Raw genomic sequence first — 23,217 nt, 5'->3', positions numbered from 1 at the left:
ACCTTTTGTTTTCTGCGCAGAAAAGTACTTTCCCAAATGGTTGTAATAACTTCTCAGAGGTTTTAACAGTTCATTTCACTATAAAATGCAACAGAACAGTCTATCAATATAACTGTTTAAACATGCAGCAACACAGGAACACATATGCGTATGCTAAGCAAACAAACCACGTTTAAATCGCAAAATGACATGAGAAAGAAACAGGTTGTTTTTTTTCCTTTCTTGTCCCTAAGTTCTCACTAGCACCCCATAGATTACACAAAGCGGATATTCGGTTTAGCAGCACTGGATGATATAAAGGCATATAAATATTCGCGTTCTTACCCGAATGACGTCCCACCCTTTGTTGGTAGACCGAAATCTGTAGGTTTTGCGAATCCTTGAGAAATGTAGCGCCTTTACGAGCTCCCATATGATCAAAGTCATTTTATCACTTGCCAATAAAACATTGTCCAATGCGATTATTGTGGTTCCAAAGCACAGATATTCAATTGCAAATTATAGCAGGATTTACAGCAAGCCATTATTATGCATAAAATATTACAATAAAGCAGGAATGGATAAAAACACCGAATACATTACATCTCCTCTAACGCTTCATACAGGACAAGATAAAATCATGATGTCTGTAGTCAGGATCAGAGAGAGTGAGAACAATGGGCCAGGGTGCTTATATGCAGCTTGAATTGGCATAAACAGTGATAATGTCACGAATATACACAGATAACCTCAAGATAGATACAAAAGTGGAAGCTGCTCAAATCAATTTATAGGCCATAACAGGTGCTGAAAGGGTGGGGTTATCCTGCAAGGAACATACACACAACATTTTTCCCCCAGCACACTGCTATAACCAGCAACAGATCTGCCATTTCTACTGTAGATAAAAATGCAAAAGTCTTTGTTGCACACATTTGCAAATGTATGTTTAAGCCATCCTGCCACGCCAAGGCGCTTTTGCTAATAGGATGGTCCTACTCTAAACAATGAGAGTCCCTATATTTGGGCCATACATATGTGTTTTTAAATTGAGAGCTAACTTACCAAAGAGGTACCCCAGAAGCCTCCAAATAGCAATCCAATGTCAGCACTCCCCCTCAGCTACTGACACCAACATGCCTCTCAGACAAATACAAAAGTGGAAGCTGCTCAAATCAATTTATAGGCCATAACAGGTGCTGAAAGGGTGGGGTTATCCTGCAAGGAACATACACACAACATTTTTTCCCCCAGCACACTGCTATAGCCAGCAACAGATCTGCCATTTCTACTGTAGATAAAAATGCAAAAGTCTTTGTTGCACACATTTGCAAATGTATGTTTAAGCCATCCTGCCACGCCAAGGCGCTTTTGCTAATAGGATGGTCCTACTCTAAACAATGAGAGTCCCTATATTTGGGCCATACATATGTGTTTTTAAATTGAGAGCTAACTTACCAAAGAAGTACCCCAGAAGCCTCCAAATAGCAATCCAATGTCAGCACTCCCCCTCAGCTACTGACACCAACATGCCTCTCAGACAAATACAAAAGTGGAAGCTGCTCAAATCAATTTATAGGCCATAACAGGTGCTGAAAGGGTGGGGTTATCCTGCAAGGAACATACACACAACATTTTTTCCCCCAGCACACTGCTATAGCCAGCAACAGATCTGCCATTTCTACTGTAGATAAAAATGCAAAAGTCTTTGTTGCACACATTTGCAAATGTATGTTTAAGCCATCCGCCACGCCAAGGCAGGATGGCCTATAGGCCTATGGCCTATAAATTGATTTGAGCAGCTTCCACTTTTGTATTTGTCTGAGAGGCATGTTGGTGTCAGTAGCTGAGGGGGAGTGCTGACATTGGATTGCTATTTGGAGGCTTCTGGGGTACCTCTTTGGTAAGTTAGCTCTCAATTTAAAAACACATATGTATGGCCCAAATATAGGGACTCTCATTGTTTAGAGTAGGACCATCCTATTAGCAAAAGCGCCTTGGCGTGGCAGGATGGCTTAAACATACATTTGCAAATGTGTGCAACAAAGACTTTTGCATTTTTATCTACAGTAGAAATGGCAGATCTGTTGCTGGCTATAGCAGTAACCTCAAGATAGGTCTTCATTGGTCCAGGGTTAAAGATGTTCCAGTTGTCTGCTGGTCATAGGTCAGTTTATTTGATCTTTTCCGAGGGTGGGGCGCAACTTACTCCAACTGTTGCCTACGTCTCTATCCGCCGAATAACCAGTTTAAACTGACCCATAAATAAAGTACTTTTGAGTATTAATCTCATATTGCTCATAACTTGCAACCGCTAGATGTGATCACTACTTTGTCGAAACCGGGTTAATACTGGTGAAATAAGTTTTAATATGAGACCAAACTCTTTACCTTTTGGCTTAACAAATACTGGCAGATCTGATAAAGCGAATAGTACCATAACACAATATAAAAGTCTAAAAATACTAATTAATAACCATACTTTTAAATCTGCGACTTTATAGAAATGTTTCCTTTTGTTCATCACATACTTTAAAAAGCTTGTTTAAGAGGTGGAGCACAGCTGATTTATGCTTTTTTTCAAAAAGATCAATCAACTTGTCAATAATATAATCGTTACAAAACCATAGGAAGCTTCACCAAACACAACAATCAGGGGAACGATTTCTTGGGAACATTCTCAAATCAACAAAAAGAGAGAATTGTGTGCAATTGATTGGGGGCACTTTGGTTGTGTTTTAATAAAAACTTTGGTTAAAAATAATATAATTTATTCAGGATCCTTACGTCATGCCACCAGTGAAGTATTAAAAACTAAATTGTGATAAAGTAATATGTGAAAAATACTGCAATTTTTAATTCAGAAATCTTTTTATTATGCTGCAATGCTGTGTGGTGGTGTTTGTTTATTGATTTATTATAATAATCTTGACGTATTTTTCAAAATAATTAATATTGTAAAGGGAGTATAAATTTTGGAGGAATAACTCAAGATATATAAATATATATTGTATGTAAAATAACTTACTTGCCTTTCGAAGTTGCCACTTTATTACTATATTTTAACAAGTGGTTCTTTCGTGTCTTTCCAATCTAGACCATTCCGGACACACAACCTCATGTCTAATTAATAAAGACTTCATAAAGATAAATGCAATCTGTATAATATTAGTTTGCCATACATATTCACATCAGCTACACGGTAAGGTAGCATTTTTTTTTTCTACTAAAGCCGATGTACTACTATATTTTAATAAGTGGGTCCTTTGGAAATTTTCAGTGCACTCTGAACGAATAACCTTCCTGACCTATAGCCTTTACAACGTCTTATCAAACAACCTTCTGACTCCCAAACTAGCATTCTTGTGTGACTAGATTATTTAGCCCCACAAAGCACTTTTTCTAATTGCAATCCAGCTGTACTGATGGGTAATATGAGGCACTTTAACCTCCTGTATCAAATTCCTATATTTCCAAAGATTGCAAGCTTGCAAACAGGGTCCTACTTGTCTGTTTGGTAATACCCAATCTTGTGGAATTACTGTTCCCAATTGCAAAGCAATTTAGAATATGCTGGGGCTATATAAATAAATGTTACTGATAATAATTGTCCAAACAAATGTATTTGCATACTGTGATCTGTGGCATGACTGTGTTAACTCTGCAAATGCCATTGCTCAAGAGCTTTATTAGGCTGGATATCCATTGTGCTTAATATGCTTTCATTGTACATTCAGCCTCAGCTGCATTGATAGCTGATCACAGTTGATAGCCATTTTGTAATTTTGCTCAATAGAAGTACATTTTTTTTATTTTCCACATTATGTGAGATAGGAATCATTGTTCCCTGTGGAAAAGTGCACACAACATTTATTTTTAACAATATATGGACACTGTCTGCAAGAATAGTGCAGCAAGTTATGGTAATTGACTGCTTAACATTGTGTAGGAAGAACAAATGTACTTTTCCACAGGGATTAATGATCTGTGTTTCACATGCTGCATATGCTAACATACCATGGATGGATGCATGCAAAGCATCATGGTTACCCAACCTAAAATAGGGCAGAGGTTACAGAAGAGAAAATAATTCTAATTGTGACACGGATCACAACAAATACCTTTACAAAGACCTTCAATAACGCAATGCATTGAAGGTAACTACTGCACATATCTTCATCTTCATTTAAAAAAAATCATGGTTCTGAAATAACTTTGGAGCATTTAATAATAGTGGAACAGTTTGAGGAGGTAATGGTAATTCTATGTTTACATCTTTTATTTTTTAGTTTTTCTTGTCATGGGGTTCAAAGTCACAGACAGAGTTTTACCTGATTGTTTATTAAATGCTGAGCATATTCATGTATTCTACACAGCCATGTGCATACCTCCTAGTATTCTCCCTTTTACTATTTTAAAGCAATGATCTAGAGCTTGCAGATCTATTCTCACTGTTTTGGTTGGATGGCCCACTTCGCTGATTGGTTGCAGAGCTCGTTAGTAGAAGATTGTAGGTTATTATTTTCAATGTTGGTTCAGGTAAAAAATCAGATTGTGGTTCCTGGGCTGTTTTAGAAAAATGGACATGATTGACAGTAAGGGACATACAAATAAGCATTTTCTCTAACTTTTGAAAGTTGTATGAGAAAATCACAGGGAAAATGGCACAGAACAGCCATGATACAGTATACTGTGCCATGTATGCTGCCCATGTGATCATTGTTGAAGGTTCTCCGTTGTGGTAGGGACCAGAGGAGCAGGTCATAATCGTATTTCCAGCATTTGATCTGTTAAATTGTTTGTCAAGGGACGATGGATGTCTCCAGTTCTTTGTAGAGTTCATTATTGTACACACTGAGTAATGTGGGGAAATATTGTGTGCAGGCAAATATATTTATACTCCACAGTTGACAAAGTGCATTATCTTAGTTACATTGTAATGTTTATCTTACTTTGTAATGCATTTTATCATTTAATTGAATCCTCTAAAATAAGTGGTTGTACTGTATGGTTCCACTACACTAGTTGTGGGCAACAATTTGCCCAATGGCCACATCATGCCCTCCAAAGGAGGGATCCAATGCTAACCTATAGACAAGAATAATTTTACTTCTTTGCTCAACTGCAACTTCAGGATCATTCGGAAGAGAACAAATATGCAGTCACATGATCTATTTAGATTAATGCACGCATGATTGGGTGATGTCAACTCGCCAGTCTGACTAGCCATTAATAGATAATCCTACTGCTTGAGCGGAGCGAACATTTCATGCTGCTGATCTGATCTCCTAAAAGAATGTTGACCGCCAATGCACTACATGGCAGAAGTTTTTGTTCTTAATGTGTTACACTGATGAGAACCAATTGGCTTGAAACAACTGTATGCAATTTGGAATACTTGGCTCAAGCTGGTTCTGCATATCTGGCTGTATCTGCGAAATTAACCAATGTTTTCTGGATGCATATTTGGTCAAAAGGCACATATAAGAAATGATTTGCTTGTCTATGCCCACATCTCCATTGGTGAAGATTAAATGCCTACATTTATAAGCAGACACATTTGCTATAGTGGAGACATCTGAAGGTCTTCTGCTTAACCTAATGGAGGGTAGATCAAATGTTTGTCTTCAAAATGTGGACTGCTGGGACTTTATCTTCCTTTTATGCATTGAATAGAAATAGCCAAAAGTGGAAGTGTGAAGGAAATTTTTATTGCTTTTCAGTGAAGTAGTTGAAATCTTGTAATATATTTTCCTATTACGATCTAGATTATTTTTTTACTTACATTTTCAAACTATCCCATTACCGACTACATCTTTTACATTCCTACATATTCACTAATACACATTTGGCAAAGAACATTATCTAATTACAGGTTACTATGTCTATTGTATGGTTAAACAGTAAATGGTCTGTTTTTACATTTTAACTCATGAATATGTATATATTTTTTTCCCTTGGCAGCTACGAAAGCTGATGGATTTGCACTATATTTCCTTGGAGAATGCAATAATGTAAGTATTTATTCTCTAATACTCACACACAGCAATATAATGGAGATCTTAAATTGGTGCAGTAGGACAAACAGGAAAAAAACATCAGTCACCTTTCTTTAACGTTTGTAAATTTTATTCAAGTACAAGTAGTGCTTTTATATGTCCTGTTTTTTGACAGTTGAAAGTTTTGCCTTTCAATTAATATTTTTCCATGAATTTATACTGGGGTGCACCTGGATCAACAGGATTGGATTTTAGAGTGGCCTTTCAAAAAATAAAAAAACACTTGGAGACATAAGTCCCACTTAAGAAAGATGTGTGGTTATAAATATGCATTTAAATAAGGCTGCATTTTTACAGAATGGCAGGTTCACTACAATAGGATTCTTTTTCCTAATTTCCCTTTCCAGGGCCGGTGCTAGGGTCCTTGGCGCCCAAGGCGCACTGTCAAAATCTGCGCCCCCCCCGCCGCAGGCACACTTTAAAAATCGGCACCCTCCTCCCTACGTCTTTCCTTACCTTGCCTCAAAACCGCCGCCTCTCTGCTCCGTCTCCTCCCCTCCACTCACTGACACTGTCGGGCCGTGATGATGTCACGCCCGACAGTCAGTGAGTAGAGGGTAGGAGACAGAGCAGAGAGGCGGCGATGGGGATCCATAGCCCCTTCCCCCCTCCCTGTGGATTTATCGGAAGCTGTGCGGCGGCCGTGAAAGGTATAGTCAGCGGTCGCCGCACAGTTTTAAAGTGATTTTATCTCCAGAGCCCGGCGCCCTAGGCAAGTGCCTAACCTTGCCTAATGGGAGCGCCGGGCCTGTCCTTTTCCCATTTTATTGCTGCAGTTTTTCTACAGTTTGTGTTTTTGTTTTGTTTTTTTCTGTATTTCCTGTGTCTTTGCAAAATGTGTTTGTTTTTTTTAACACATATGCAGGCTGGAGCACAGTTCTAAAACAAAATGCTTTATTTTTCAAATTGTACCAAAGCAAAATAAACTTTAAATCCGGAGACAAGCATATTCTATACCTAAGTTTTGTATAACATGAATATTGACCTAACTCTCTTGTTGTCGGAGAGCTGTCTTCTTTTCTTTTCTTTTTTTTTTTAATACACCCAGGGTGCTGGCTCTCTTATTAAATCCTGTTTTTAGAAATCAACATTATTTGCAAAATTTTTACATAAAAAGCGAGTAAAGGTTACATCTTCCACACACATGAAACCTACAAAAATGAAGTAGTAAAATATGTACAATTTGTGTCCTTTCAGTTATAAAAAATAGAAAATATAGGATTGTGACATTTCGTGTGTATGGTGCCTATGCCTTATGACTGCAAAGTTGGCATTGGAAACATTTTATATATTTTACTGTTTATTATTATATATAATAATATAATAATTATAATAATATATTGAACCAAGATGTACACAGGCTGTATCTCAATAACAGTGCTGGTCCAGAATGGCTACTAAGGGAAAAGGAAATTACTCTTTAGGTGGCCAGAATCCTAGCATTTGGTGCATAATGCTCATTTTGATCAATTTCTGTATGTATTTTTTAACAAGCTAATACATTATATGCATTATATGCATTCATTTGTGTACACATTTTACTACTGTGTAGTTTCTAAATGAAAAAAGCCTGGGGTTTGCAGTTAAGCATTAAGCATAAGCGTGCACTGTTGGACTAAATGTTGTGGCTAAGTCTATTTCCAGCTATTTCTTTCCTCTTTTTATCCTTGCATATAGCACCATCTAATGGGCTAAAATAATTTGTGTAGTTCTGTGCCTTGATGGTCATATGAATGCAGTTTTAGTGTGTGTGTGTGTGTGTGTGTGTGTGTGTGTAGTTATTTTGGTTACAAAGTCACATTTCAGGGTGCAATATACAATTACTGTGATATAAATGTGTGTAGTGCAGTACTTGGAGAACCATAAGGAACATCTCACTGGCCAAGGAGTTTGCAGTCTAAAGTATGAAACCCACAGAAACAGTAGGCAATAGTGTTACTACTTTTGTACATATACCAATATGGGCCACATAAGTCTACATGCAGAGCAGGGGTTTTGATTCACAAGAATACAATTTTTAACGGAATACAAAGTTTTAAGGTAAACCAGTTGAGAGAGTGGAATAGTTTTGAGATGATGGACAGATAAGACTGGTCTGAAACATGCAAGGGTGGGGTTTTTAGGGTTATTTTATTTTGGTTTTTTTTGTTTTTAAACGACATGTCTGAAATTGGAATGAACCTTAACCGATATAAGGAGTGTTAGTAGTTGAGTAAAAGTATCTGTTAAAATTAATGAAAAATTAGGTCATGTTGGGTCACATTTGCATGTAGCTAGAGGGTTAGAATGGGGAAATGTGGAAACTTCATCCTCAGTGACGTTTTTATTATGAAGGGAATATCCATTTTAAAGTAATCTGCTTGAGGGCTGATGGAGGTTGGAAGAGCAGCAGTAGAAACTTTCAACAGTTCAAAGAGGTGCCTGGGTTGGAGCTGTGGGTTTCTGAGTAGTTGCCTTTTTGATAAATATTTATTGCAAACTGTATAATGGTAAAATAGATCTATAAATTTCCTATGCAAATTGATGTTAATTGGCATGATTTGTATGTTTTCTTCAAATGTATACATTGTTAAATATTTACAATTACTGCAGTATTTGCTGAACTTTCATTGTAAAGATAAACAGTCAATTCAGTGGGTAGTGATGCCAGGCAGATGGAGTATAGGATGGAGAGCTGCCATTTCTTTTCACATCGCAGGGCATCTATTGCTCAGGGTTTTTATTAGAGATGCTCAGGCTCGGTTCCTCGGAAACCGAACACACCTGAACTTAGGGGATCCTAGTACCGAGCTGAGTCGGCTCGGTACTTCCGCGCTTTTTCGGATTCCAAAATGAGACAAAACGTTGTCGGTTCTTGCGAGTTTCGTAATCTATAAATACCACCCTCCACTGCGATCTAGCGCCATTTGAGAGAGGGATACAGAAGGGGTAGAATAGAGTGTAGAGCAGTTGGGCAGGCAAACTTAGAGAATTGAAAGAGGAGGGTGGGAGCAGTGTCAAAGAAAGCTCCATTGCTAATTGTCATTGCTGAAATACAAATTAACTAGTCCTTGCAGGCTTTTCTTCTGAATTTGCACCAAAAAGTGTAGGGTGTTATCCAAATGGATTCACAGCAGTACACGGAAGAGCAGGAGCAGCATGCAGCTGCTGCCACCAGTCCTGATGATAGTGATCCATGTACGTCATCTGGTAAAGCCTATGTAAAAGTATATAGTCTTTTTAAGTCAGGGAAAAAAACATTAAAAAAACACCTTTTACTGTGGTGAAGAAAAAAAGAGCTGTAATCCTGGAAAAGTTATCTGCCGAAAAAAAAAAAATGCCAACAAGCCATTCTACACATGCAGTGGCAAAGAAAGAATGAGGCCTTCGCCTTTCTCTATGAGTGCGAGAGCTAAAATTGTTTGAGGCATCTTCTTGTAAGGTCACTCGTGACCAAGCAAGACCAAGTAATTCGGACTCCAAAAGTGGTGCCCAAATATTTTTATGTATAAAAGCCGAGCTGGAAGAAAACAGTAAGGCATTAGAAGAAAATGTATGTTCAGATTCAGAAATTACACCAATCCATGAGGAGATTCCATCCACGAGTGCTATGTGTAATCGTGACCATTCTGATGGTGTACCCATAAAGAAGGCCCCTTTCAGCATTTCTGCTGATGTGTGCCTGAACAGCCCGAGTGTAGCTGGTGATACACCAATTGAGGATGACACTTTGGAATTGGAACAGGATGAGGGGGATATTTGTGTAGCCAAAGAGGGCGCTAATGAGGATGTTGATGAGGATGATGTTGTTTGTGTAAGTCCTGCACCAGTGGAAACCATTCTGGCACGTGATAATAAGGCCATTGTCATGCCTGGACATAAGACCAAAAAAATACACTTCTTATGTGTGGAATTATTTTTACTTAAATCCTACCAACAGTTGTCTAGCCATTTGTAGTGTATGTAAAGCCACAGTCCGTCAAGGGAGAGACCTTAACCATCTAGGAACATCATCCATGTTACGCCATTTGACTCGAGTTCATGGCAAGGTGTTGGGAAAATCTGAAAGTTATGGTAAAAAAATATCAACAAGAAGTCCATAATCAGCTAGGACCCTTCTCACCTACATCCCGACGCCTGCAATCTACATCCACAACACTGTCCTGCATCCAAGTTGCTAAGGCTAGATGACTCCTCCACTCTCCTGGATTCCTCAGAAGTATTCTTGAGAGGTGGTCCCACTGATGCTGCTGTTGCTGCTGCTGGTGGTGAATCTTCATCCCAGAAGCAGACCAAGAAGAAGACTACTAGTAGTTTACGACAATTGACTGTTAAACAATCGTTTGCAGGAAGAAGCAAGTATGAAAGCTGTCGCCCAGTGGCAAAGCGGATCACAGACGCCATGGCCACTATGCTCGAATTAGATCTGCATCCAATATCCACTATTAATGCAGCTGGTTTTAGACCGTTACTTGAGGTCTTGTGTCCCCGTTGCCAAACTCCATCATGACACCATTTCAGTAGAAAAGCTATTCCTCACCTCTACCAGAAGGTTTCATAAAAATGTTATTATTGGGCTGCAGAATGCCATTCTGCCCACTGTACACTTAATCACAGATATATGGACAAGCGGAAGTGGGCAAACTAAAGAGTATATGACTGTGACCGCCCACTGGGTTGGTGATTCGCCTTCACCAGCAGGAACAGCAGCAGCATGTACCCAAGTACATCACATTTGTCAGAGGCAGGCTACTCTGTGTATCACCGGCTTCACGAAGAGGCATACAGCTGACAATCTGTTACAAAAACTAAGAGATATCATTGCAACATGGCTTATCCCACTTGGACTCCCTGGCAGGATATGTCATTCCTGATAACGCCACCAATATTGTGAGAGCATTACAGCTGGGTGAATTCCATCGCATTCCCAGTTTTGCTCACACAATCAACTTGGTGGTGCAGAGCTTTTTAAAAAATGACAGGGACGTGCAGGAGATGCTGTCTGTGGCCCGTAAAATATCTGGACATTTCCGTCATTCTGCAACAGTAGGAGGAGAATGCAGCAGGAGCTGCAAGAGCAATTTAATTTGCCTTGCCACCAACTGAAGCAAGAGGTGGTGACCAGGTGAAATTCCACCCTGTATATGCTTCTGCGGATGGTGGAACAGCGAAAAGCCATTCACGCTTACTCCACAAGCCATGACATTGGGAAAGGAGGGGGTATGTATATTAGTCAAGCGCAGTGGAGAATACTTTCCGAGTTGTGCAAGGTGCTGAAACCATTCAAAGTAGTCACCTGTGAAGTGAGTTCAGACACTGCGAGCTTGATTCAAGTTATTCCCTTTTATTAGTCTTTTGGAAAAGTAGCTTGAGAAACTGAAGGAGGAGATTAAACAAAGCAATTCCGCTAAGTATGTCGGACTTGTAGATCAAGTACTTTATATGCTTCTCCAGGATCCAAGAGTTATCAAAATCTTGAAATCGGATCACTACATTTTGGTGACTGTACCTGATCCTCGGTTTAAGAGCTATGTCTTCTCTTTTTTCCAATTGACCCAGATCTGAAGAGATGCAAGGAGCTCCTCATGAGCAAGATGACAGCTCAAATGTTATGTGACAGGACGGCGTCTCCTCCTTCAGTTTTTCACTCAACTGCTGTTTGAAAAAAACTTGGCTATCCCAAGAGACCCAGGGATGATGCAGATGACTCTGCACCATATTTTGAAGTCTGGTCTAAAAGTATTGACCAGAAAAACGTGAAACCTCTGCCGTAACTCCACCTGATTCTACTATCAACATCCAAAGGATGGTGGAGGAAGATTTCCAGGAGGAATAAAAATCGACACATCAGCCAGTCCCTTTACATACTGGGAGGAAAAAAAGGGAATTTGGAGACCCATGTACCAACTCTTGCACTGCCTAAGCTGCCCACCCTCCAGTGTGTACTCTGAAAGCCTTTTTAGCACAACCGGGAACCTTGTCCGTGATCGGCATAGGAGGCTACGTCCGCAAAATGTGGAAAAGATGATGTTCCTAAAAATGAACTTCAAGTTCCACGAGGAAGGCCTTTCCTGCCAATTACATCAAAATGCTTCTGTAATGGTGGATTCCAGTGGTGATGAATTAATAATGTGTGAAGATGATGTACACACTGATGAGGGTGAGGATGAGGCTGAGGATGATGACAGTGAAATCTACTGTGGCAAGATGTTAACACCATTGTTAACTTACGTGGCTTAAAGCCATTCATTGTTACCTTGTTTTGAGGGGGCCCAAACACTTCAGCCACAAGGAGTGGCAGTTTTGTGGCTGAAGTGCTTGGTTTGTTAGTGTGCATGTCCTTTTTAAGATCCAACATAAGGGTGGGTGGGACAGTTCCATCTTGCATCACTTTTTCTTTTCTGCCACTGCTGTGTGCCAATGTTTCCTAGATGTGCTAGGAACTGCCGTGTGTTTGTGTCATTGCTCTGTCGCTTAGCATCCAGCCAGGTCGCTGCAGTATTTGTCCGAAAGTGTATAAAAATAATATTGTGACCTGTGAGGTGGTCAAAAATAACTGCAAATGACTTGAAATCAGTGTTAGTGAGGTTAATAATAATGTAGGATCAAAAAAAGAGCAAAATTATGTGATTTTAGCAATTTTTCTAAAAAAAAAAATATAGTTCCAAAACAAAAACACACGAGGGTGGTTTTACCAAAACCAGAACATGAAGCTAATCCTGATCCATAACCAAAACCACTTCACGGGGTCAGTGAGCATCTCTAGTTTTTATACAGGCCCTCTTCAAGGCCTTTCATCACAAGGCAGAGATTGAAACGCTTGGAACATATCACATGCGTGAACAAATAGAAAAAAACTCCCTCAGTCTATAAATCAAGGAATCGGCCCTTGCCATTGGTTTAAAAGCTCAAATCTCCTTTCAAGCTAACCACTCAATTATCCTATTCATGTGTGAGGATACTCTCATCAAACGAACATTCTTTGGGTGGGTATGGTGTAATTGGCATCCTAGAATGTGGTCTTTCAGGGCATTGCCAGGTATGGAGATCCAAAAGTGTGATACAGGGCAGACCTATTGGAGGCAGTCACAAACTTTAACATTAGACTGTCTAACGCTAAAGGGAACTACCACGAACAGCATGCAGGCTTTTCTAATAGTCAAACAGTATGCAACAGTACAGATTATAGCTGTTTGTGGTGCTAGCCTACCACTGGCTTACTATATTCACTTAGCTTTTGGCAAGTTGGGAATCATGCACATTGTAATATAGAATGTTTGAACAAAGATTATATAAAAAGAATATATTATAAACCATCATTCTTGTCATACACTTAAGTTGGATTATCTGCTAGTGTGAAAAGGGATAATATCAAAAAAACAATGCAGATGACCACTTTTACCAAAACGGACACTTGGACGTAGAGCTATGTAGTACAAAACCTTCAGCCACTTGTAGGTAGCAATGGGAATATGAAGACTGTTGCCCCCACAATTGCCATCCAGAGACGGACGATCTTCTCTGAATGTACATAGAAGCATGATTTTTTTTATTTTTATTTTTTTCCCCCACACTTCCCCCACTTATGAGTCATTCAATATATTCAACTGCAGAATCTAGGATTTTTTTAGATCAGAAAATGGGGTTAAATTTTTCCTGCTGCCGCTTCATTGGCAACAGTAGACCTAAAGTACAGCGCAGCGTAGCATACTGACATGTAAAGCTTGGCATGATGGTAGGAGAAGTGCCAGAGGTTGCCACTATGATTAAGGTGGTGAGAGCTTTCTTTTCACTGGTCTGGGATCCTGAACTCCTACTGCTCTCTACAGAATGCACCTGTCTTCTCTTTAACCAAAGAGCACAGTGGTGGGTAAGCAAATTCAGGGTAAGGATGTGGATGAAGGACTGAGGGTGCCAGCAATGTTGGTAGCCACCGAAGATCTGGGGTCTGCATTTTGGTAAGCACCAGAGATCTATTGTCAACATATATTGTGATCACTAGATTTCACTCTATATTGCATATCATGTGCACTAGTCAGATTTGTAACTTAAAATTTTAGTTCCTGGAGTGAGAAACAAAAATGCCACATCCCCTAGCCCTTGATTTTAACCAATGGATCTAAAATATTCACAAACTGTGCCCCCCTTCAGCGTTGGCTGTCACCCCTTTTAGGTTAGTGTGGAAACAGATGTAACGGTTTTCCCCTATGTCTATTTATCAAAGACTTTTTTTTATTTATTTTTTTTATTTTTATTATTATTACAAGTTTTATTTTATTTCTTTGAAGCTGGTATGTGAGAAAAGTAATTCTAATAGAACATGAGTAGGAGGAAGTGAAGGAAACTCCATTTGTCATCATGGTTGTTTTGCACATTCCTTGAAGCAGAACCACTGGGGCAGCCCAGATCTGTATGAAGCATTGACGTCAAACTGCCAGATGTATACAATTATATTGCCAGTTCAAACGCTAATATAAAGAACAGGAGGAACATACTATGCATTTTTTTGGCCTAAATGTGTTGAAACATTTTAAAGCATGAGTTAGTAGAAGGGAGGGAAAAAGTTAGTGTTCTAAATACCCATGGTACCCAAAGTGTTTCTCTTTGCTATAAAACAAAATAAATACATACGAGTAAGAATATAAAGTTTATCTCCTGCTTTACCATGTAAGTGGTAACATATCTTTCAATCTGCATTTATGCATGAACGTAAATGAAAACCATGAATGACATTTCCTTGTGGCATAAAGATTTTGTTATAAACACAAATCTAGAAAACAATCCTGTGTAGTAGTATTATTTACAATCTGTTGCATAACTCATTAGGATACTTATAACCACACTAATATAGTATTTATTTTGTTTTTATTCACATGGTGTATTACAATGTTAAAAGCTTTTATTGTTTTTCTAAATTGTTGTAATACGTTGCATTCAGTGCTAAATCACTGTAACTGATCTTTATTTAAAAAATGTCAGGGACTTAAAACAAATGGCCTCAATCCCTCCTCATCTATAAAGTTGCCAACTTTTGCTAATATCTAGGTGTTGCCCTGAGATTTATGCTTGAATGATTTTGTTTCTGATAATGTGCCTGCTTTACGATACATATAATTAGGATGAGAGAACCATTTACTAAACGCTACCTCCTGACCACCCGAATAATGCCAGTTTTAAAGTGGGTGGTGATGGAACAACCTGTAGACAATCGGATCACTGGAATACCAACAGCAACACAGAGTATTTCTGTGATATATGATATATGCTAATCTTGAATATAGTGCCCTACCCACTTGTGCATTATGTTTGTGTGGACAAGGTTGTATGTGACAGGGGCATGACCATGATGTTAGTAAGGACATAGAGACAAACGGGAAGCCACAGACTGCTAAGAGTTGGATAGAGGAATGAACAATAGCATAAATGACTGTTGTCACACTGATGCAGTAGGGTTGTTTCATATGGAGATGCATTTGACACCACAAAGTTCAGACATTACCTTCTTAAATTTTTGAACAGCTTCTCAATCTATGGATTTGACATATATTATATAGCTGTGTATAGCAATCTAAGTTGCCCTAGCTTGGTAACTAGAGGTTTTTCATAATCCACAATGCTTTTTATGGAGCAACATTATGTCTAGAATATCTTGGGATGTACAAAAAATACCCTGCTAGATGATGGTGAATGAGGATGAAACAATTTTTTTACCACTAAAGTAAATATATTGTGGGCCAATTTAATTAAAGTGTCATGCTGTTTCCCTCTAATCTATTTCTTAGGAATACCGTTCGTCATAATGTCACTAATAATTTCTCTCTAGTTTGTTTTTGTTTTTTTCAGAGCTTATGTTTGTTCACACCAACTGGAACCAAGGCTGGACAGACACAGCTAACTCCTGCTGGACCAGTTGAATATGGCACCACAGTACCTGCCCATGTAGCCAAATCCCGAAACACTCTGTTAGTAGAAGATATACTAGGGGTAAATTACATAGATTTGTTCATGAGTAATCAATTGTGTGTTAAGAGCAAAGACAGCTATAAATAAATGAAAATAAATAATATATATATTATAGCCAATTTTTGTGAACCTTTTTTATGCTGTTGGAGTTATGGGATTTGTGTACTTTTGTTTCTTTTATAGCTGAATACTGTGCTCTAAATTTAAAGGCAGAAACATATTTTTCATGTTGATGTCTCGCTAATATTTTTGCAAAAGAAGCAGTGAGGGAATATAGATGTTTGCAGATATATTTCCAGGTATCAGTATTGTCATCAGTAGTGTTTTTTCCTATTATTAAAATTCAGGTTGTTTCACACCATTTTTTCACAGACACTGTGCCACCAGGACTTAAAGGGTTATCCTGCTTCCTAGTCTTGTTTTTTTTTTCTGAGGAACATTTGTTAAAATAATCACTTTTGTATTGTTTTTGTGTTTACACTCCAAATGGAATACAAACAAAGTGCTGGCACTATTTAAATTAAATTGTTATTAACAATGTTAATGATAAATTATCACTTGTCTCCGAGGTTAGCTTCTCCTTTTCCCTTTGTATGTGTTATGACCCATGCTCTATCAGATGTGCAAATGTATGATGTGTCCTTAAAAATGATATTGTATATACCTTTTATAGAAGGTGATGTGTAATTCAGAATTGTCTAAAACTCTTGGCCATAATAAAATATTTAAGAGAAATAACTAAACAGTAATAATTTTTGGAATTGATGAAAATATGTACGGTTTGCCAAGTTGCTTTTAATTTTCAACCTGCATTAGGAAAAAAGGACAATCTGATTATTTTTATGCAAGTCCTTAAGTAATTTTCATGTTGCAACACAAAGTGCTCAATGCACTTGGCACCGATGACTTTTTATGAAGTGGTATTCAAAAGATATGCAGTTCTACGCAACATTATTTTCTTAATGTCTAAAGCCATATACATATAACTTATTGTTGAAAAATGCCAAAGAGGAATCCACACACAGGTTTATTTAGTACATGTATTTACCAGGTAAACTTGTGAAAGGCTTAAGGGAAATGTGGGCCCAGCTTTCAAAAAACTTTTTGTGTATACACTGTATTTCGTTTTGAGGTTGTGAATTAAGGGAACTCGAAGCCTTTATTTTTTTTTTGTCTTTTTATTTTCCCTTTGCATCTATTGTAAATATTAAGGGATGACTATATCAAATTATTATGTTCTAGATTCCATATTTTCTATGATGGTGCTATGAAGTCTGCTTCCAGAACTCACTATTTAGTACAGTTCTGTGGTTTTGTAGCCAGGCATATGTGTGATATGGTTGGAGTGTGGTAAGAAGACATTAAATGCATGACCGGGTCTGCAAAAGTCCTAAAATATGACAGCTGGCAACTTGGTAGCACATACAACTCCCTTTGTTCACAGCCTGTGCCGATGGATAGAATACAACTAACATAATGTGTACTTTTGGTCTTAAGTGAATGTACATGTTTAGTGTGCCTTTTTTAAATGCGACCTGATACCTGTATATTTAATCAACAGTTTTGTGAAATAAGGATTTGTGGAGATTTTCAACATAATAGGACCTTTTGTAATTAATGCAATCACCATAGTGACAGGGACTAAAATACATAAATGCTTACTGAATCTGTCTCCTCCCTCTCCTTTGCATAGAATGCCACTGACATTAGGGAGGGGCTGCCAGCAAAGAAGAGGATGGAGGCAGATAAAAAAGGTAAATAATGAAATAGTAAGCATTTCGGAAACAAAGGAATAACCAGCCAAAGATAAATACTGCTAGATCAGAAAATGAGTTGCCCAATAAAATAGTTGTAATAGAGATGATCACCTTACTTTTGAATCCAATTCATTGGTTTTATTTTTGTGTTTTAATAGTATATTGTATAACTCTACAGGGCTGTGTAACATTATAGTGCGTGGTTAATAAATAAATAAATATATATATATATATATATATATATATATATATATATATATATATTATATATATCTCTCCGTAAAATCCTAAAAAAATATATATAGTTGTGCAATATAACCAAAGCTACACTTTAATACTCTTGGATAGCTGATGCATACAGCATTGTAGAAACTACCACTTAAACATTTTCTTCCCTTATTTCATGTTTATGGACAAAATAGGCAAAAGGTTATACATATCACATGTAAGTAAGCATTAGTTTTCCTATCCACAATTTTAGACATTACAAAGCATGAATATTAATAATATTTCACAGAATGACTACACTCTTAAAATAAAGTTTGAGAAGTAAGCTTGCCTGTATACCTACAGTACAGTTTAATGTACTCTACATATTGTGTTTGAATTTATATTTGGTATGTATTCAAAGCTGTTAGCAAGATGAATAACATATGAAATATAGAGTGGTAATACATGTCTCTATCTTGTTAGTCATTGTTATTACAACATATGTTATTCATTGTTATTAGTGCCAGTGTTTATAGCTATATCCAGGGCTGGACTGGTACTAAAAATCAGCCCTGGCATTTAAAGTCCACAGGCCCACCTCGGTTCCAGCAGGAAAGAAACCGAGGTGGGCCTGCGCGGCGGCACCGAAAAAAGGCGTGACCACAATGTGTTGTGGGTGTGACCAACATGGGGCAATGATGCATACATTAAAATAAAACATTACATTTATCACGCCATCCCCCGAGGCACATTATGACAGCCCCAGCCCACTGTACTTATCTATGCTTCTGGTGCGGCTGACATCCATCAGGGTGGGAACTTCCTGTAGAGTGAGCAGGGAAGCTCTTAGTCTCACAAGCTTACCAAATCTTGTGAGACTTAGAGCTTCTCTGCAGGCTGTGTCCCATCAAGAGACTTGGAGCAGCTATCCGCTCCCTCCTGCTAACCAGAGCTGGATTAACGCTTGGGGGGCCTGGGGTATTTAAGACAGGGAGCCCCTATTATGTAACATTGCTATCATTTTAGACAAATGTTAGACAAATACACAGACAATACTGTGTGCAATACTGTTAATTGCACGCAGCTCTGTCTTCACAAGCAGTACAGTGTGAAGCGGGACATACCTCCCAACTGTCCATGTAGTCTGACCAAATCTCACTAAACGAGACAGTCACCAAAATTCGGGACTTCCCCACCAGATTCAGGACAGTTGGCAGACTGTCCTGCTCTCTCCTACCTGTCTTGTTTCTTTCACCACCTATGGCTCCTGGTGTCTTTAGTTCAGTTGCTGCTTGTCTGGATACTGGAATGTTGGAGGCCCTATTTGGGGGAAAAAATGGGTATATGTAATTTAGAAAATTCCAACCAGCCCTGGTGTTTAATCAATACAGCCCATGTTTTATAATTAGGCCTCCCTCCAGCCCCAACATTAAAATACTAGTATTCACATTTAATGTATTTCCCTCCCTCCAAACAACCCCAGCAATAAATGAAATAGCATTTACGTTTAATAAATATACCTATTTCCCGCAACCATCACTGCCATTAAATGATTCATATTCACATTTTTTTCCCCCAAACAGCCCCAGCATTAAAGGTCCAATCATCCTATCTTAAATTGCTAGGCCCTAATATAAAATTAACCCACATCATCCCACAATAAAATAGCACAAATTAAATAATTAGCCCCCACCTAAACTCCACCATTAAATTAATAGCCTACCTCCCACATTATATTAACATTCTCCTCCTTCCCTCATGCCTGAATACATGCCCCCAATTTTACATTATGCCACACAGTAGTGCCCCAAAATCATATTATGCCACAATAGTGCCCCAGTTGACACTATGCCACACAGTAGTGGCCCAAATGGCCCAAATTATATTATCCCGTTTTTTTGTGTGGCACCTTTTCTTCCCTCCCCCCCCCCTGCTTTTTTGTTCTTCTCTGTTTGTCTCCTGCCCGCTCTTCGTCAGCTGCCTTCCAGGACCTATATTGGCTGCGTGCGCGGCACATGTGACCAGGAAGTGTCAGTGCACTGATCGCTCTAACCGGCCCATCTGACCATCGGCCCTTCTGGCATTTGCCAAAAGTGCCAGATGTACCAGTCCGGCCCTGGCTATATCCACGAGAAGGTTTAGACTCAATAAAAAGTTTTCACGTATGGCAAACTGAACACACAAAACGGATAGGATGGGACAGTGCAGGATAATATTTTCAAAATTAAATCGTTTGCTGCATCGTCTGTGCAAGCAAACTATCATTTTATTGTTAAGGTAAAAGTGCGCGAGACTTTTGAATTGATCCTTTCTTCCAATGACTGAAAGTTAAAGGGGTGGACACAACATTTTAATAATATGAAATGACAGTCACACACCTGTTTGGATTAAATTGCAGTTGCAAGATATTTTCATTTCATGTAAGGAGATAAATTCACGTGTATCTATCTTTTTTTTTTTTTTTAAAACTATATTTTAGGATGAAAGGTTTCCAAAAGGTGCTGGAATGGACTCTGGGACTCGTATCCAGTCCGTTCTTTGCTTACCGATTGTTACAGCAATTGGAGATCTTATTGGAATACTGGAACTTCATAGGCATTGGGGAAGGGAATCCTTCCGTCTTTGTCATCAACAGGTAAACTTCAAATAATAAATACCCATTGATTGAACTATGAGCTTTTCCTTATCTACACAGCTGAATGTACATTATGAACTCAAGTTGTTTATAGATTTTGAAATAAGCATTAGATATAGTTATATGTCTATTGATGGTCATGCAGATTCTTTTGCAAACTAGTTTGTGGTAAAGCTCAATTTTAATGAATATCACAAAAGCCAACTATAAGAAATCTTAAAGATCATGTCCAGTTCACTGAGACAATACTTACAAATGAACTACATAATTGTTACTTTCCTCACTTTAAATGTTTGGCTGGATGCCAAAGGGAATGCTGTAGCCACTGCATTCTCTTTTAACTGTCCTTGGAATTTGCTGGCGCTATTTAAATAAATTACGGGGATAGACAAAAATCTGCCAGTCCAAGCTCTCATCGGTCATATTGCAATCCGCATATGACCTGGTGGAAGCAACCAAACACAGATTAGACAGTTGAGAAAGTGGTTTTGGCCACCAGTGATAATAAGAACAGAGGAGGAAGTAGATATAATGATAGGCAGATGCTGTAACTACATTTTGGTTGTAACGAGGTAATTGAGAAAAATTATCCCTATTTTAAATAGTTTAGATTACTATTTATTTTTATAATAATGAAAACCTAGACTTACGGTACGGTAACTAATGTGGAAACTGCTATTGGCACGGAATCTGCTGGCGCTATATAAATAAATGATAAGGAAAACATTGAAGAGATTCTACTCTGACCCAACAATGCCCCTCCAGGTCAAAGTGTTGCCAAGTTATGTGAGTTGCTCAGTTAAATTGTTTTGCTTTGCTGTGAGTGTGTTTTCATTTAAAAAAAAATAAAAATAAACAGAATGATATAATCCAGCAAAATATTTTTTTTATTTTTTTTATAACATAAATTCCAATAAGCTAATGGAGTTGAAACAATTGTTACTTAAAGGATTTTTCCACAAAATCATAAAAAGAATGTGCACCCTCAGTCAAAATAACAGTACAATTAGCACGAAGTACAATTATTTTATTATATATTGTTGCACACATCACATGTTGTAATGGCGAAAACTTTTATTTATTACTACATATTCATTTGCAATAACTTTTTACGATATTGCCCCTTTTTTTAAAAAAATTTTTTATGGCAACAATCTTACTCTAAGAAATTTGAGAATCATAGCAGCATGTTTCAGACTGTATGTAATATGTATTTAAATTTTGTGTTTTCTTTGTGTTTGTAAGTGTGTTTTTTATCGGCACCGCATTCATGTATACCACATAAACTTAACTCTTCCAGAAATTCTGCATCTGCAATTTAAGTGTGTAGAAATATCATGCAGATCAATAGAGGAAGAATTGTTAATTTACTATTCTAATAATATACATGGGAACTCTGCTTAAATGACTTAAGTATATGTGAGATTGGCCACTGCTATTGTTATATAGATATAACAAACCACACCTGACAGAAGCAAAGGGTAGCTCCCAGCTTGGTGCATAATTCCTACTACACTACTACCCCCTGGCCCAGTATATATATTAAAACATTCAGTTTTTCCATTCACTGCATTGCTCCAAAAGATGTTTTAAAAAGAAACAAAGCTTATATTTACAGTATATACTTTGATTATAATACCCAAGGTTTTTGCCAAAACAATTGGGCTAATATACATAATACATTGTGCATTAGTTGTGCTCGCCTTTCTACAAAAGGTAGCGTTAAGCATTTATTTTGGTTTTTGTTATTTGCTAATGTTTATACTTTTAGAACCGGTTAATATTTAAACAATAAAACGTCTTTTTTTCTATTTTGTAAGGTGGCAACAGCAAACCTTGCATGGGCATCAGTAGCAATACATCAAGTGCAAGTAAGTACATATATTTCTTTGTCATCTATTTGGAAAATTGTTGGCTTATATGTAATAGAAGTCTTATAAGATGTGCAGTTAATTGAGCTGTAAAGCTCAACCTTTTTTAACATACATCATTCTCTTTTATTATTTTGAATCATGTTTTAGGTATGCAGAGGATTAGCAAAACAAACTGAGCTAAATGACTTTCTGCTAGATGTGTCCAAGTAAGTACCTAACCATGTATATATTAATAGTTAATAATAATAATAATATCATCCATTATGTATTGGTATTATTGTACATCAAAATTGATAAAAAAAGATTTGAAAGATGATGGCTTGAATTGATTCCACTGCTAATCCTAGATATATATTTACCTACTAATGTATTACCTTTTGAAATGATGGCTAGGCATAATTGTAGGACCATGGGATATACTGTAAGACTCTGCTGAACTTCCATGCCTACCATGAGGCAAGATGTGAACCTTGCCTCACGTGGTATGTTTTATATGGGTGACATTTGCTGCAATGCCAGCAGCTGAAGCCTGGTTTTCATTGATTCAGGGGATTGACATGTTGTTTGACAGGTTGTAGCACTGTAAATAGCTAGAGCCTAGGTGTGTCACTTAAAGCTGCACTTCCATTTTCTATGTACATTTTACGAAGCTTATGTCTACCCTAGCTGGAGCCCTAGGGGCTGGTCCATGCAGGAGTTTTTGTCATGGGGCCTCTCTACATGCGAGATAACTTTTTTTAATGTATAAGATGTTGACATAT

General features: G+C 37.9%; 1 protein-coding gene across 2 annotated transcripts in view; it reads left to right on the top strand.

Moving 5' to 3' along the window:
• The window catches only part of PDE10A (phosphodiesterase 10A), a 178,364-nt gene that overhangs the window by 81,074 nt on the left and 74,073 nt on the right, over nt 1-23,217 (top strand). For both annotated transcript variants that reach the window (XM_075203294.1, XM_075203293.1), the window contains exons 5-9: nt 5,944-5,993; nt 15,861-16,001; nt 20,427-20,582; nt 22,403-22,453; nt 22,604-22,662. In XM_075203294.1, the coding sequence (XP_075059395.1) occupies nt 5,944-5,993; nt 15,861-16,001; nt 20,427-20,582; nt 22,403-22,453; nt 22,604-22,662 (457 nt within the window). The remainder of the gene's footprint in view (nt 1-5,943; nt 5,994-15,860; nt 16,002-20,426; nt 20,583-22,402; nt 22,454-22,603; nt 22,663-23,217) is intronic.

Source organism: Mixophyes fleayi, chromosome 3 (assembly GCF_038048845.1).
Source record: "Mixophyes fleayi isolate aMixFle1 chromosome 3, aMixFle1.hap1, whole genome shotgun sequence".
NCBI lineage: Eukaryota > Metazoa > Chordata > Amphibia > Anura > Limnodynastidae > Mixophyes > Mixophyes fleayi.
Note: the sequence above shows the minus strand (reverse complement) of the source record. Positions and strands in the feature narration are given on the sequence as shown.